Below are 13,347 nucleotides of genomic sequence, written 5' to 3'. Positions count from 1 at the left end.
AGAAATTATCCCTTGCTTTTCTTAGCTTGTCCGCATGTGCACTAACAACACGGTGCCATAGAACATAAATATAAGAATATTACAACTCTAGGGTTAACTCTATTAGCTGAAGCTCATTTGCCTATGAAATTCTGGGGGAAAACATTTACTACTGCAGCCCAACTCATCAATCTGTTACCTACTCCAGTATTGAATTATCAATCACCCTATGAGAAGCTAATGTAACAATCTCCACCTTTTGATATACTAAGAGTATTTGGTTGTTTGTGTTACCCTCATACAACGCCATACAACAAGCATAAGTTTCTGTTCCGGTCATAACTATGTGTATATCTTGGACCAGCTCAAGAGTATAAAGGTTTTAGGTGTCTCACAAGTAGAGTTAAGATCATTGTTACTAGAGATGTGCATTTTTAAGAAGATGTGTTTTTCTACAAAGAAGGTAGTTTTGGTTTTATTTCTAGTTCAACTCTACCAGCCAGTGTTCCTTCCTTGTCAATACCTCATATTTCAATGCTAAAGTTAGTAGCTGCACCACCTAATGCACTTACACCAGTGAATTCTTCGGATATCTCAGCCCCAACCAAGTTTGGATAATCAATCCACTCCTTCAGTGTCAGAAACCACACAAACCAACTGCCTCACATGCCTCATACACCAGAATTGGCAAGAGTTTCTAGTTTCGAATCTCATGATACTCAAGAACAGGTCATGTCAACTGCAGATCAACATCAAACTTCTGATATTCAGTCACAACCTCCCTCGTAAACAGCAAACAAACATGCTATGATAACAAGATCCAAGAGTGCATTAGTAAACTTAGAGTTTTTCAAGATGAAGTGAATTAACAATCAGATGTGAGTCAACAGATTCAACAATCAAGCTTACACCATTCCTCATCGGAGGCAATCAATGAATGAGGAATATGCAACATTTATGCAAAATCAAACAGGGGTGCTAATAGAATTACCAAAAGGTAGATCTTCAGTCGGAAGCAAATAGGTGTTTAGAGTAAAACGAAATCCTCATGGCACAGGGAGCAAGTACAAGGCAAGGTTGATAGCTCAATGGTTCAATCAAAGGGCACACATTGATTTTAAAGAGACTTTCAGCCCAGTCATCAAACCAACAAGTGTAAGAATTATTTTAACTCTCTCTCTAGAGGCTGGGACATAAGACAAATAGATGTTAATAATGATTTTTTACACGGAGATTTTCATGAAAAAATTTACTTGACTCAACCAAGAGGTTTTGAATCGGTGGTTCACAAGTGGTTTGCAAGTTAACCCACTCTCTATATGGTCTTAACAAGTCCCACGCACCTGATTTACCAAGCTCTCAACAGCATTAAAAGGCTTAGACTTCACCCAAACAAGGTCTGATGTTAGTCTTTTTGTGAGAAAAATAAAAGATTCAATCACTTTTATGCTTGTGTACGTGGATGACATTGTCATCATAGGTTCCTCATCAAACGCAATTATTAGTATTATTCAGCAGCTAAACAAGACTTTTGCACTTAAAGACATGGGCTCCCTTCATTACTTTCTTGGTATAGGAGTAACAAAGACATGTGATGGAGGTATGGTGCTATCACAGACCAAGTATATCAAGGATATTCTTCAAAAGGCATCAATGCAAGACTACAAAGTTGCTCCAACTCCAATGACATGAAATCTAAAACTGACTTTCACAGATGGTGAGGTGTTCAATAATCCAAGTTTGTATCCGTCTGTTGTAGGTATTCTACTATTACAAGGTGAGTCAATTCATGCAAGCTCCAGGGTCTCCTCAGTAGAAGGAAGTGAAGAGAATCCTAATATAGTTACAAGGAACAAGAATAGTTAGACTACACATGCAAAAGTGCTCAGCTTTAGCTGTCACAGGTTATTCTAATTCTGATTGGGCTTCGAACATAGAGGATAGGAAGTCTATAACAGGGTATTGCGTTTATACAGGGCAAAACCTAATTTTTTGGAGTTCCAAGAAGCAACAATGTGTTTTGAAGTCCAACTTCGAGGCTGAGTATAGATAGGGGTGAACGCGGATCGGATATGACCAAAATCTCGATCCGATCCGCACTAAAATCATCAGATCAGATCCAATATCTGCAGTTTTTAAGCTTGGATCTGATCCAATCCGATAAACACATTTGCGGATCGGATCGGATATATCCGCAAAATTAAAAAATATTTTGAAAAGCTTATTTTTATTAAAAAATATCAATAAAATCCTTTTTTCTACTCTTTTAAACATGTTTACTCTTAAAATAATATTAAACATACTTTTCTCAAATAATAAAATTATAATAATACAACATATATGATAATTATTAGTTGAAATAAAACATAAAAAGAATATTTACTTCTTTATTTATTTATTTTTACGGATCCGCGGATACCTACTTAAAATCCGCAATCTGATCCTATTAGTGTGCGAATTGGATCCATATTCGTAATTTTTGGATTGAATTCGGATAAACACCATGAATATGCGCAAAATGTTTTTGTCCCTAAGGTATAGGCCGAAAATTTTTTTCGTCCCCAACTTTTTTTTGCATATAGAATCGTCTCTAAGGTTTAACTTAGGTTTAAAATCGTTCTTTTTACCAAATTTTTAAGTTTTATTATAAAATTACCCCTAACTAAAAAATTATAAAATAAACAAAGAAAACTGATGAGAAGGGGAAGGGAAAGGGAATCACGCGAGGGGAGAAGGGAATTCGCTGCGTTGTCGTTCTGCTCATCCTCCTCTCACCTATTGCCGCTACTCATTGCCGCTCGCTGCTGCTCCTCATCTCGCGAAGGAGAGAGGAGACGCAAGCCTTGCCGCCATCGAAGAGCTCGTGAAGAGAGAGAGAGAGAGAGAGAGAGAGAGAGAGAGAGAGAGAGATGAACGCACGGCCAGGGAGAGGAAGAGGGGTGCCTCGTCGATGTCACGCTCCACCACTGCCGCCGATGCTTCTGTTCCTTGCCGCCGCTTCGCGTACTCGCCGTTGGTCCTTGCCGCTGGTCCTCCCTAGGATTCCGATTCTATTTCTGATTCATTTTGCTTCTGCTTCTAATTTTTTCTGCTTTTGATTCTGATTTTATTGTTCATTATTTCTTCTGCTTTTTATTTTTTCTACTTCTGATTTGATATTTGATCTCTTTGTGTTTTGTTCTTCTGATTCTTGTGTTCTAATTTTTTTATCTTCTGGTGCTTTACCAATAGAGAAAACAAGCTACAATGCACAGTACCACATTTTTCTAAGCTTTGTATATTTGAGAAAATAAAATCAATTTCCTCAGCTTTGTATTTCTAATTCTATTTTTTATATTTATTAATTAGTTGTGCTTCTGATTTTATTGTTGTTGTTGTTAGCACTGTGATGAAGAAGAAGTAGAAAAGGAAGAAGAGATGCTGTTGTGATGCAGAAGAAGAAAAAGAAGAATAGAAACTGGATATTTTGGTGAAGAAGGAGAAGGGTATTTTGGTTTTAAAATTAAGTTAAACTTTAGAGACGATTTTGTATGCAAAAAAAGATTGGGTACAAAAAATTTTTTCGATCTATATCTTAAAGACCAAAATCATACTTAACCCTAATATTAAACATACTTTTTTAAATAATAAAATTATAATAATACATCATATATAACAATTATTAGTTAAAATAAAATATAAAAAAAACTAAACTCATGTATAAATATTATTCATTCAATTCATTTATTTATTTTTAATGCAACACTTCTCATCTCTCTTTCTCCCTTTATTTTCTAAATTCTACCATTTGAAAGTCACCGACACTTCTCACCTGTATCATTAAAAGATATTTTAATACTATAATTTGTTAATTACTAAACTAATTAAATAAAAAATACATATAAAGTCATTATTACATAATTCATTATATCGAGGTTATAAAATGTATTATGCAATAAGAAGATATCAATTTTTTTTATTATTAAAGAATATATCAATTAAAACTTATTTCGTACGGGAAAATCGCAATTCAAAAAGCAAATTAAAAGGAAAAAAAAAAGACCTTTGAAGGCCAAAACTCACTTTTGATTTTTGAATCTGTCGTTGAAAAGGGTACCGATGAATGGGGAACCATGGTCCATGCCTCCATGGCTCTTATGGGCTATGGCTACTGTAAAGTGTAAAGTATTAAGACAATTATGTCCTTGCAAATGTAGCACCTGTGTTCAGCTTGCAACTAAAAACATTCTAAATTGAAAGATTATTAACGGGGTATTTTGGTCTTTCGACTTTGCCTCTATAAGAAGACATTTTCCCAAAAGAACCAGAAAATAATTGTAAAGTACTGACCAACATTAGAAATTAGAGAACGACTTAATTTATTATTGGAATGATTGGGAGTTTGGGACTCAATGAAGTTGAAATGGAAAGAAATTAAGTTATAGCTTATAACCAAACTAAGGGTAAGAGTACTAATGCGATTTTAAAGGGGAAAAAATTTATATTTAGAAATGAATATTGTCATTTTTAGTTTGATAATGATATTTTTTTATAAATTCATATTCATATTTCATATAATACAAAGGGATGGAATTTGGTATTAAGAAACGGGGGCAATGGTCCCCCCAAACTTGATCATTTTTATATAAAAAATTGATTATTTTACAATTTAACCTTCTTAATTTTATTTCTTCTCTCTTGTCAAGTTATATATTACATGTTGACCCCTCCATTAAAAAACTCTAGCTCTGTCCCTGAATATACAACATAAAAAAATCGCATCTAGAGTGAAATTATCATTTTTTTTATATTTTTATTTATATTTTACCACTATTAATTATTAAATGCTTGTCCCCCGCTTAATGTGGTGTCTATTCTTGATATTTAATATCCATTTTTAATGTACAAGATAATAGCAGAAATACTAATTCTAATATGAAAACAAAAATATGTTCCTACTAAGACCATCTCCAGTAGGGAACTCATCTCAGTCCCTATTTATGGCCCACCTGTCATAAAAAGTAACTCCACATCAGCTTTTGCGTTATAAACGGTAAATAAGAACTCAAAGTATCTCTCTTCTCCATTAGGAGGAACTAACTTTAGTCCCTGTTGTGGTCCCCGTCCTACTTAATTAATTAATTAAAATACTTAAAATTAATGTAATTGATTTTTTTAATAATATTATTTAAATTTATAAATTTAAAAATAATTAACTATTAAAAGATATTAATATTAAATAAATTCATATATAACAATAATACACAATATATAATTGTGGATTACACTAATTTATAGTTTTGTGTTTACAACTGCTAATTTTAATAATATCGTTAACATTTTAAATTTTAAAAATAAAAATAACTAACTCAACTAAGAATTATTTTGTAAGGTGTAAAAATTAAATTTATTTTTTAATGTAAGTAAATTTAATTAATTATAATTTAATATAATAATATAAATAATATTCAATATTAATTATGATATAAATAATTAATATAAATTATTAATTAAATAAAAATTTAATTATTTAATATAATTAATTATTATTTAAATAATTAATATAAATTATTAATTAAATAAAAATATAATTATTTAATATAATTTTTATTATAATTATTACTAATTTAATTATTATTTCATTATTTAATATAATTATTTAATTATTTTAGATTTTATATTATTATTTTTTTAAAATAATTTGCTAAATGGCAAGTTATTATTGGTTAATTTGAATCCCTGAGGAACTCCCTCATCTTGAAACCCGTGCAGGAACTCATTCCTTCTCTCCTCCAATGGTTAGAGTTCCTATGTGTCAGAAAAAAGTGAAAGAGGAACTCACCATTGTAGGTGCTCTAAAAGAGCAAAACTGAACGGATGAACCAGAAACTGGAGGGTAGGAAACAAGATTAAAGAGGAGAGCACACAGCAATAACTATATATAAACGATAAATTGCACAATAACAAAACTTATCGTTTTTCCTTTACTCTTTGTATTTATTTACTTATAATTATTATTAAGAGTTTTGCTAATCTATGTCCTAAAAATATAAGATACTAAAAGAATAAATATTTTATCAAAAATTATTGAAAAGATAAACATTTTTTATATTTCTAATATATTGAATTCATTAAGAATTTTAAAATTTTGTATTGTTATCCTCTCAAAATATGCCCTTACGAGACAAGAACAAGATACCTATATCTAATTATTAATTAAGGTATGACAAGTCAAGAAAGGAAGAGGAGTAAATTGCTCTAGTTACTGTGCATAATTGATAAGGAGACCTTATCATTGGTGTCTTTTCTCGCTCTGCAACAAATCCGGAATGAATACAATCATTGTATTTCAGAGATTGTGGAAGATCCAATATTGTGCTTAGCAAACATCTCTATCTACCTCTTCAACTTCCACATTAACATAAACAAACACAAAAGCAGAGAAGATGGGAATTGCTACAAACCCATTCAAGGATCAATCATTATGTCTCATTAAGAGAATTCTTCCATTAACACTCTATGCTTTACTTCCTATTGCTCTTCTTCCCACTGCTTTGCTTTGCTTACACTTTTACCCTCTTTCCTTTCCTCCTTCTTCTTCTCCACAAACTCATCATCTTCCTCATTCAAACTCCATCACCATCACCTACCACTCTTCTCTTTCTTCTTCTTCTTCTTCTCCTTCTTCGTCGCGGTCATCAACAACAAATTCTTCTTCTACAGGTATATGCATTGTGCAATGTTTATGCATGGTGTACTTTCTTCTATCTTGCTTAAAAATATATACTACATCTGTTTCAAAACATAACTGAGTTTAAACAAAATAGTGCATTGGAAACTCAACGTGTCTGAATTATTCAAATATTTTTTCCATGCACCACTTTATTATCTAGATTCATAATTATTTTGAAGCAGAGAAAGTGATTGATTATTACTTATTTGTTGGTTTTAAATTCCACAATAAGCTCTCTTTTACTTTTTTTTTTGTATTTGGTTAATTTGAAAAAAAAAAACCGATTTTCCAAAATTTTTATTTTCACAAATCACACATAATATAACAACATGTGACATGGGGCTTTATTAAGTTTGTTGGTTTATTACTAGAATGCTTCACATAAATGCATTGTAATTTATCATTAATTTTTCTCGGTATGGCAGAAAAGGAAAAGGCTTATTATGACGATGAAGAGAACCAATGTGACTACTCCAATGGAGAATGGGTGAGTGACAACACAAGCCCTTTGTACAATGCAACCACATGTGGAACGGTCAAAGAGACTGAGAAATGCACCCCAAATGGAAGACCTGACTCAGGTTACCTATATTGGAGATGGAAGCCAAGTCAATGCAATCTTCCAAGGTTTGACCCCAACATTTTTCTCCAACTTGTTAGGAACAAGCACATTGCTTTTCTTGGTGACTCTCTTGCTAGGAATCAATTAGAGTCACTACTATGCATGTTGTCCACAATTTCAACACCAAATCTTGTGTATAGAAATGGTGAGGACAATAAATTCCGTAGGTGGCACTTCCCTTCTTATAATTCAAGTTTCTCATTGTATTGGTCCCCATTTCTTGTTCAAGGTGTAGAGAGATCAAATAATGGGCAATATTATAATACTATGTATTTGGATCATGTTAATGAGAGGTGGGCTAGGGATATTGGTAATTGGGATATGATTGTAATTTCATTTGGCCATTGGTTTTTGCTTCCTTCAATTTACTATGAGGGTGGGAAAATTTTGGGAAGCTTGAATGTTGCTGAATTTAATCACACTCAAATTGATTTTTATGATCCATTAAGGAAGGCATTAAGGACTACCCTTAATAGCATAATTGAGAGGAAACTAACAGGGGGTAGAAATGGAAATTCGAATAATAATGGTGTTGATGTAATTGTGAAGACATTTTCACCTGCTCATTTTGAAGGTGATTGGGATAAGGCAGGTACATGTTCAATGACTAGGCCTTATAAGGAAGAAGAGAAAAAGCTTGAAGGAATGGATGCTGAGATTAGGAAGATTGAGATGGAAGAAGTTACAATTGCGAAGGAAAAAGGCAATAATGAAAGTGGATTATTAGGGTTTATTAGATTTGAGGCATTGGATGTAACAAAATTAGCACTCTTAAGACCTGATGGTCATCCTGGTCCTTATATGTATCCTTTTCCATTTTCTAAAGGGGTTCCAGAACATGTTCAAAATGATTGTGTTCACTGGTGTTTGCCAGGTCCTATAGATACATGGAATGAAATTTTTCTTGAAATGATCAAGAAGTGGAAATAACAACCAAGGGAATAATGAAATATTATTGATGTAATTAATGTACTATTTAAACATATATAGGTGGTGGTGACTATTGCATTAGGGAGGTGATTTTTTTGTTTATACATTGTTTTTGTGGTTATAAAGCGAATCTGTGCATTAATCTAGCATTGTACTTGTTAATTTCTGTGGTTGTGTGAGGGAAAATATTTATTAATGCTGTATATTGAATTATTGATGATAACAATCGAAAAAGTATAGATAAACAATGTAAATATTGAATAACGTGGATAACGGTTTATAAAAAGAAAGTTAAATTAATTATTAAAATTAAATTTTTAATTTATTAGAATAATTAATTTTTGAATTTAAATTATTAAGATTAGACAACATAACCTCCTTTTAATATATCGTGACATTACGTTTTCATTCTATGTCAACCCTCTTCTCCTCCTCTCCTCCTTCACTCACATCATCGTTCATCTCGACAGTCCTCCTTTTCACGTTCAAAACCCATCATCGAGACAACTATTCCGACGCCGCAGCCTCACCGCTAATGCAGATGTGGTCGAAACACCGCTGTCCCCCCACAGCCTGTGCCGACATTGCCACATCCCTACGCCGATACCGCTGCATCCTGACTGCGCACCGCTGTCTCTCTGTAGCCTGTGCAAATGCTGCCGTGAAGAACATTTTGTGGCAGTTATTGACAGAACCAAACAACTATATAAGATTTAGTACACATTTTCATATACCGTTAGTTACTACAGTTATTTGTTATTTCAATTAGCTATGGCAGAGTTCACAAGTAATAGTGTTGAGGAGTATTTCAAGGAAAAGACCATTTTAGTTACCGGTGCAACTGGATTTTTAACCAAAGGTTTTTTTTAACTTTATTCGAGGTACGAACAATGTGAACAATGGGCTGCACTCCAGATCCACTAAAACAAAAAATATTACATCCCATTTATCCATTACAACCCTAACCTCTTACCATCCACCTTTCTCTTTTTTTTTTTCGCAGTTGCTTCACTCTCCATTTTCTGTCGCACCGTCACCGATGCACCTCACCGGCGCCGCCATCGTCTGAAGAAGCAACACGCCGCACCGTCGTTGCACCTTCTTCTCCCATGCATCACGTCGTCCCTGTGCTTCTTGCAATCGACGCTGCCGCTGCACCTTCTTCTTCCCTACATCACGCCCCCTGCACCTCTGCCCTTGCTTCCACGCCGCTGCGTCGTGTCTTCGCCACTTCCATCGCGTGCCGCTTTGTTTCGTTTATCCAAATGGTATGATCCAAATAAACATCCACATCTTAGTGAAAAGAACAATCTGCATACATAATAAAATGAACATCCTGCGCGAGCATGTGCATGTAGAATCAAGCAAATCAAGTAATGGTATACCCAGATAAACATCCACTTTAGAATTAAAAGAATCATCCGCATACTTAGTAAAATGAACATCCGATTTAGTTGATAAGAGTCGTGAATAGCAGCGGCGGCAGGAACACGAGATTCCAAAATAGCAGTGCTACAACTGCACAAGTATTGCGGAACAACGACATTCTCGGACGAACAAGCACCTTGCGTCAAAGCTCTCACCAGCGGTGATGGCGAACTGTGGATGAGGACCGGTGGGGCACTGTGGAGACGGTGACAGCCCTGGGGTCGTGAATAGCAACGTAGGCAAGAGTACAGTATTGTGAAACAACAATGGTTGCGGCTGCACGGGTATCACGGGACAGTGACACTTTCAGATAGACAAGCACCTTGCGTCAAAATTGTCTCCAGCGGCGACGGCGAAATTTGGACGTGGACCGGTGGGATACTATGGAGGCTGCGTGGCAGAAGTCAAATAATATTAAAATTAATTAAAAATCTAATAATATTTATGATGGAATGGTAAAAATTGTATGTAGTGTGAATGTATTTAGGTGTACTAATCCTAAATTTTAAATTTTAAAATCTAATAATATTTAATTAATTAAAATTTTAAATTTTAACATTAATTTTACATTTTTTTAATCCGTTATTTGTGTTATTTAATATACGTGCTATTCCCTTATACTTTCTCCTTTGCTTATTATTATTACCTTTGAGATCAGATTTCACCTGACCAAAAAAAAAGGCTTAGTGAAGATTAATTAGATTATCTAGTTTAGTAAATAACTACTTCGATATTTGACATTCATATGCACACATATATATATGATTGATGAAGATATTCTCTCATATATTGTTGGATTATATAACTCGGCATCATCTCTTATATGTTATTTTATTTTATTTCTTTTAAAAAAGTTGCCTTTTCATGTGTGATGAGTTGGAGGGATGACACATGCGGTTAATATATCACTGGACAACTAACTACATTCATGTTAAAGCTTCTAGAAGACTAAAATAATGGTAACAAGAATAATTTAATCTGATCACGAAGGGAGTAGGTTACTGGAATTGCTATAATAATTATCATTCAGTTGTTTAATTAATTAAACTATTTACGGTTAGAAATTGCAGGTTAACGTTACATTTTCAGGATAATCAAGAATGATATAAACATTCTAAGTGACTGAGGAGTAGTGTGAATTTTGTAGGTGACAGAGAGACACAGATGGTACTGTACTTTGAACTATGAATATCTAGGGCAGAGTACGTGATTGTGTATTTATCCCCCTTAATAGTGTCGGTGACAGTTACAATGGTTGAAATTTGTGGGTAACTGCAAGTTCGTGACAAGTTTTATTTTATAATAAAAAGAAAGTATAAGTTAGGTGGAAGAATGGAAGAGGAACGGACCACATCACCACCTTTACCTTTTACAATGGATGGAAAATGTTATGCTCTTGAATTTAGCTAGGTTAGTGACGTATTATCTAGGGTTAAGTACGATTTTGGTTTTAGTCATAGGCTAAAAAATTTTTTCGTCTTCAACCTTTTTTTACATATTAAATTATTTTTATTGTTTAAAGTAGTTTTAAAATCGTCATTCAAACCAAAATACTCTTTTTTTTCTTCATCACAGCATCTCTTCTTTTTCTTCATTAGAAATAAAAACAGAAGAAATAGAAGCAAAAATAGAAACAGAAACAAACACAAAAACAGCGAGGACGACCGTGAAGCATGCAAGAAGTAGCGGCTATAACAAGAATAGGAAACCAAAGTGCTTTCACTTTCCAAACCGTGTGGTGTGCCTTTTGAGTTTTGACTGTTTACGAAGACGACGACGACAATTTCTTACACTTCTTCAGGTATTCTTCAATGCCTTCTCTTTCATTTTCTTTCCTATTCTCTTTTCAATTCACTTCTTCTTTCCCTTGTTCCTTTTTTTTTCTGATCATGAATTAGTTGATTTTGCAGTTGAATTAGTTCTACTGGTTGATTTTGATGCATTCTTCAATTTTTGAGGGTGAATGAATGTTTTGGAATTGTTTCTTTGCTTATTTGATTGTTTAGTTTTACCAATTCAGCAAGTACCATTGAAGTTGTTTGTCCTAGTACTTGCATAGATTCAATATTGAAATTAAAGAAAATTGAATAAAAGTTTGGTCTTGTTGTTCTATTATGCTGATTATTAGTTCTTATTACCCGTAATTGCTTTCTTCTATGGTTGTTATGGTTTTGCTCCCAGCAAGCTGAAACAAGCTTCCAAGGGACGTTCTTTAAAATTTGCAAAGTTAGTAAATAATTAGTTAATAAATTAATTATTAATTAAAAAAATTAGAAAATAGAATTTTATAATTTAATGAGATATGGCTAATTAAAATAAAAATTTTAACACTAATTTTAAAAGATTTTGCCTAAAATTGAGGCAAACTAGTCGAACTAGACCCACTTTGGGCCAAGGCCCAGCCCAACTCCACTTAAATGAAGGGCATCAGCCCTTTTTCCCCAAACAAAAGGGAGAAACACGCTAAAACATTGGAGGGGGGGAGAAGGAGAAGAGAAAACCCTTGCTCCAATTTTAATTTTTCATAACTTTTTATTCGGAGTTCCAATTGATGAGCCGTCAGCGGCCATGCATTCATCTCAAAATTCTCTACAAAGTCCAATAATTAATTTGGCTTGAACTAACTTGAGAAAATTATTCGGTTTTGCTCCATTGATACTTGAGAAAGGTAAGAACTCCCAAACCCTCGTGAAATCTGTGATATAATAAAATCTATATTGAGTTAGTGATGTTTATTGGTATTAGATTGAGTTGTGGGTTATTTGAGGCTTGTTGATGGAATTAAAGGTGTCGGAAAGTTGAAATTTGGGCTGTGGTAGCTGAGTCCTCTGTTTGGTGCACATTTTGGAAGCTTGGGTTTTATGGAACGGTGGTCAATTATAACGTTCTGAGCTAGGGAGAAATCGGTCAAGGTATAGTTTCGGTTTCTCGTAGCTAAAATATAATGTGTCATGAAAACTTAGGCAAAATGTCATAGGATAGGTTAAATCATGTATTGGTGCGTATATTGTGTCAAAGTATTGTGGAATAATTGGATTGATGATTTATGACATGAAAAGATTGATGGCGGTGGAATAATGCAAGTTCGTGATATATATATATATATATATATATATATATATATATATATATATATATATATATATATATATATATATATATAAAGTTGATGATTATGTATGATGTTGTTTGGAAACGATTTAAACAAATTAAACTAATTGTTCGAAAATCAAAGAGCAAAAATTAAATAAAATTAAAGCAAAAATATCTAATCTAAGCAATTAAATAATGGGTAGTTGTCAATCACAGTCAATTTTCGGCAATGGCGCTAAAAACTTAGTACGGAATTGAAAGTCCACAAACTAACCGGAAATTATACCGGGTCGTACCAAGTAATACCTCAGGTGAGTGAGAGTCGATCTCACGAGGATTAATGGACCAAGCAACAATGGTTAAGTAATTCACTTTGTCAGACAAGCAGAAAAGAGTATTTTGGGATTCAAATGCATTAAACAGTAAATTAGGGGAACTAAGAAAGCAAGCAGTAAACGGATTGTGAAGATTATATGAGAGGACAGTTAAGGTTTCAGAGTTGTTTAATTTTCAGATTTCTATTTCTTACCAACTATTTTAATCATGCAAGATTCAATTCATGAAAAACTGTAATTGACTAAAC

At 33.4% G+C, this 13,347-nt stretch overlaps 1 protein-coding gene across 1 annotated transcript; it reads left to right on the top strand.

Moving 5' to 3' along the window:
- Nucleotides 1-6,404: 6,404 nt before the first annotated feature.
- Nucleotides 6,405-8,245, top strand: LOC130980648 (xyloglucan O-acetyltransferase 1-like). Its single transcript, XM_057904307.1, has 2 exons — nucleotides 6,405-6,681; nucleotides 7,117-8,245. Exons 1-2 carry the CDS (start codon nucleotides 6,405-6,407, stop codon nucleotides 8,241-8,243), a joined length of 1,404 nt encoding a protein of 467 aa, XP_057760290.1. The 3' UTR covers nucleotides 8,244-8,245.
- The last annotated feature ends 5,102 nt before the right edge of the window (nucleotides 8,246-13,347 follow it).

This window comes from Arachis stenosperma, chromosome 5 (assembly GCF_014773155.1).
Source record: "Arachis stenosperma cultivar V10309 chromosome 5, arast.V10309.gnm1.PFL2, whole genome shotgun sequence".
NCBI lineage: Eukaryota > Viridiplantae > Streptophyta > Magnoliopsida > Fabales > Fabaceae > Arachis > Arachis stenosperma.
This window is presented reverse-complemented; position numbering and strand designations above follow the sequence as displayed.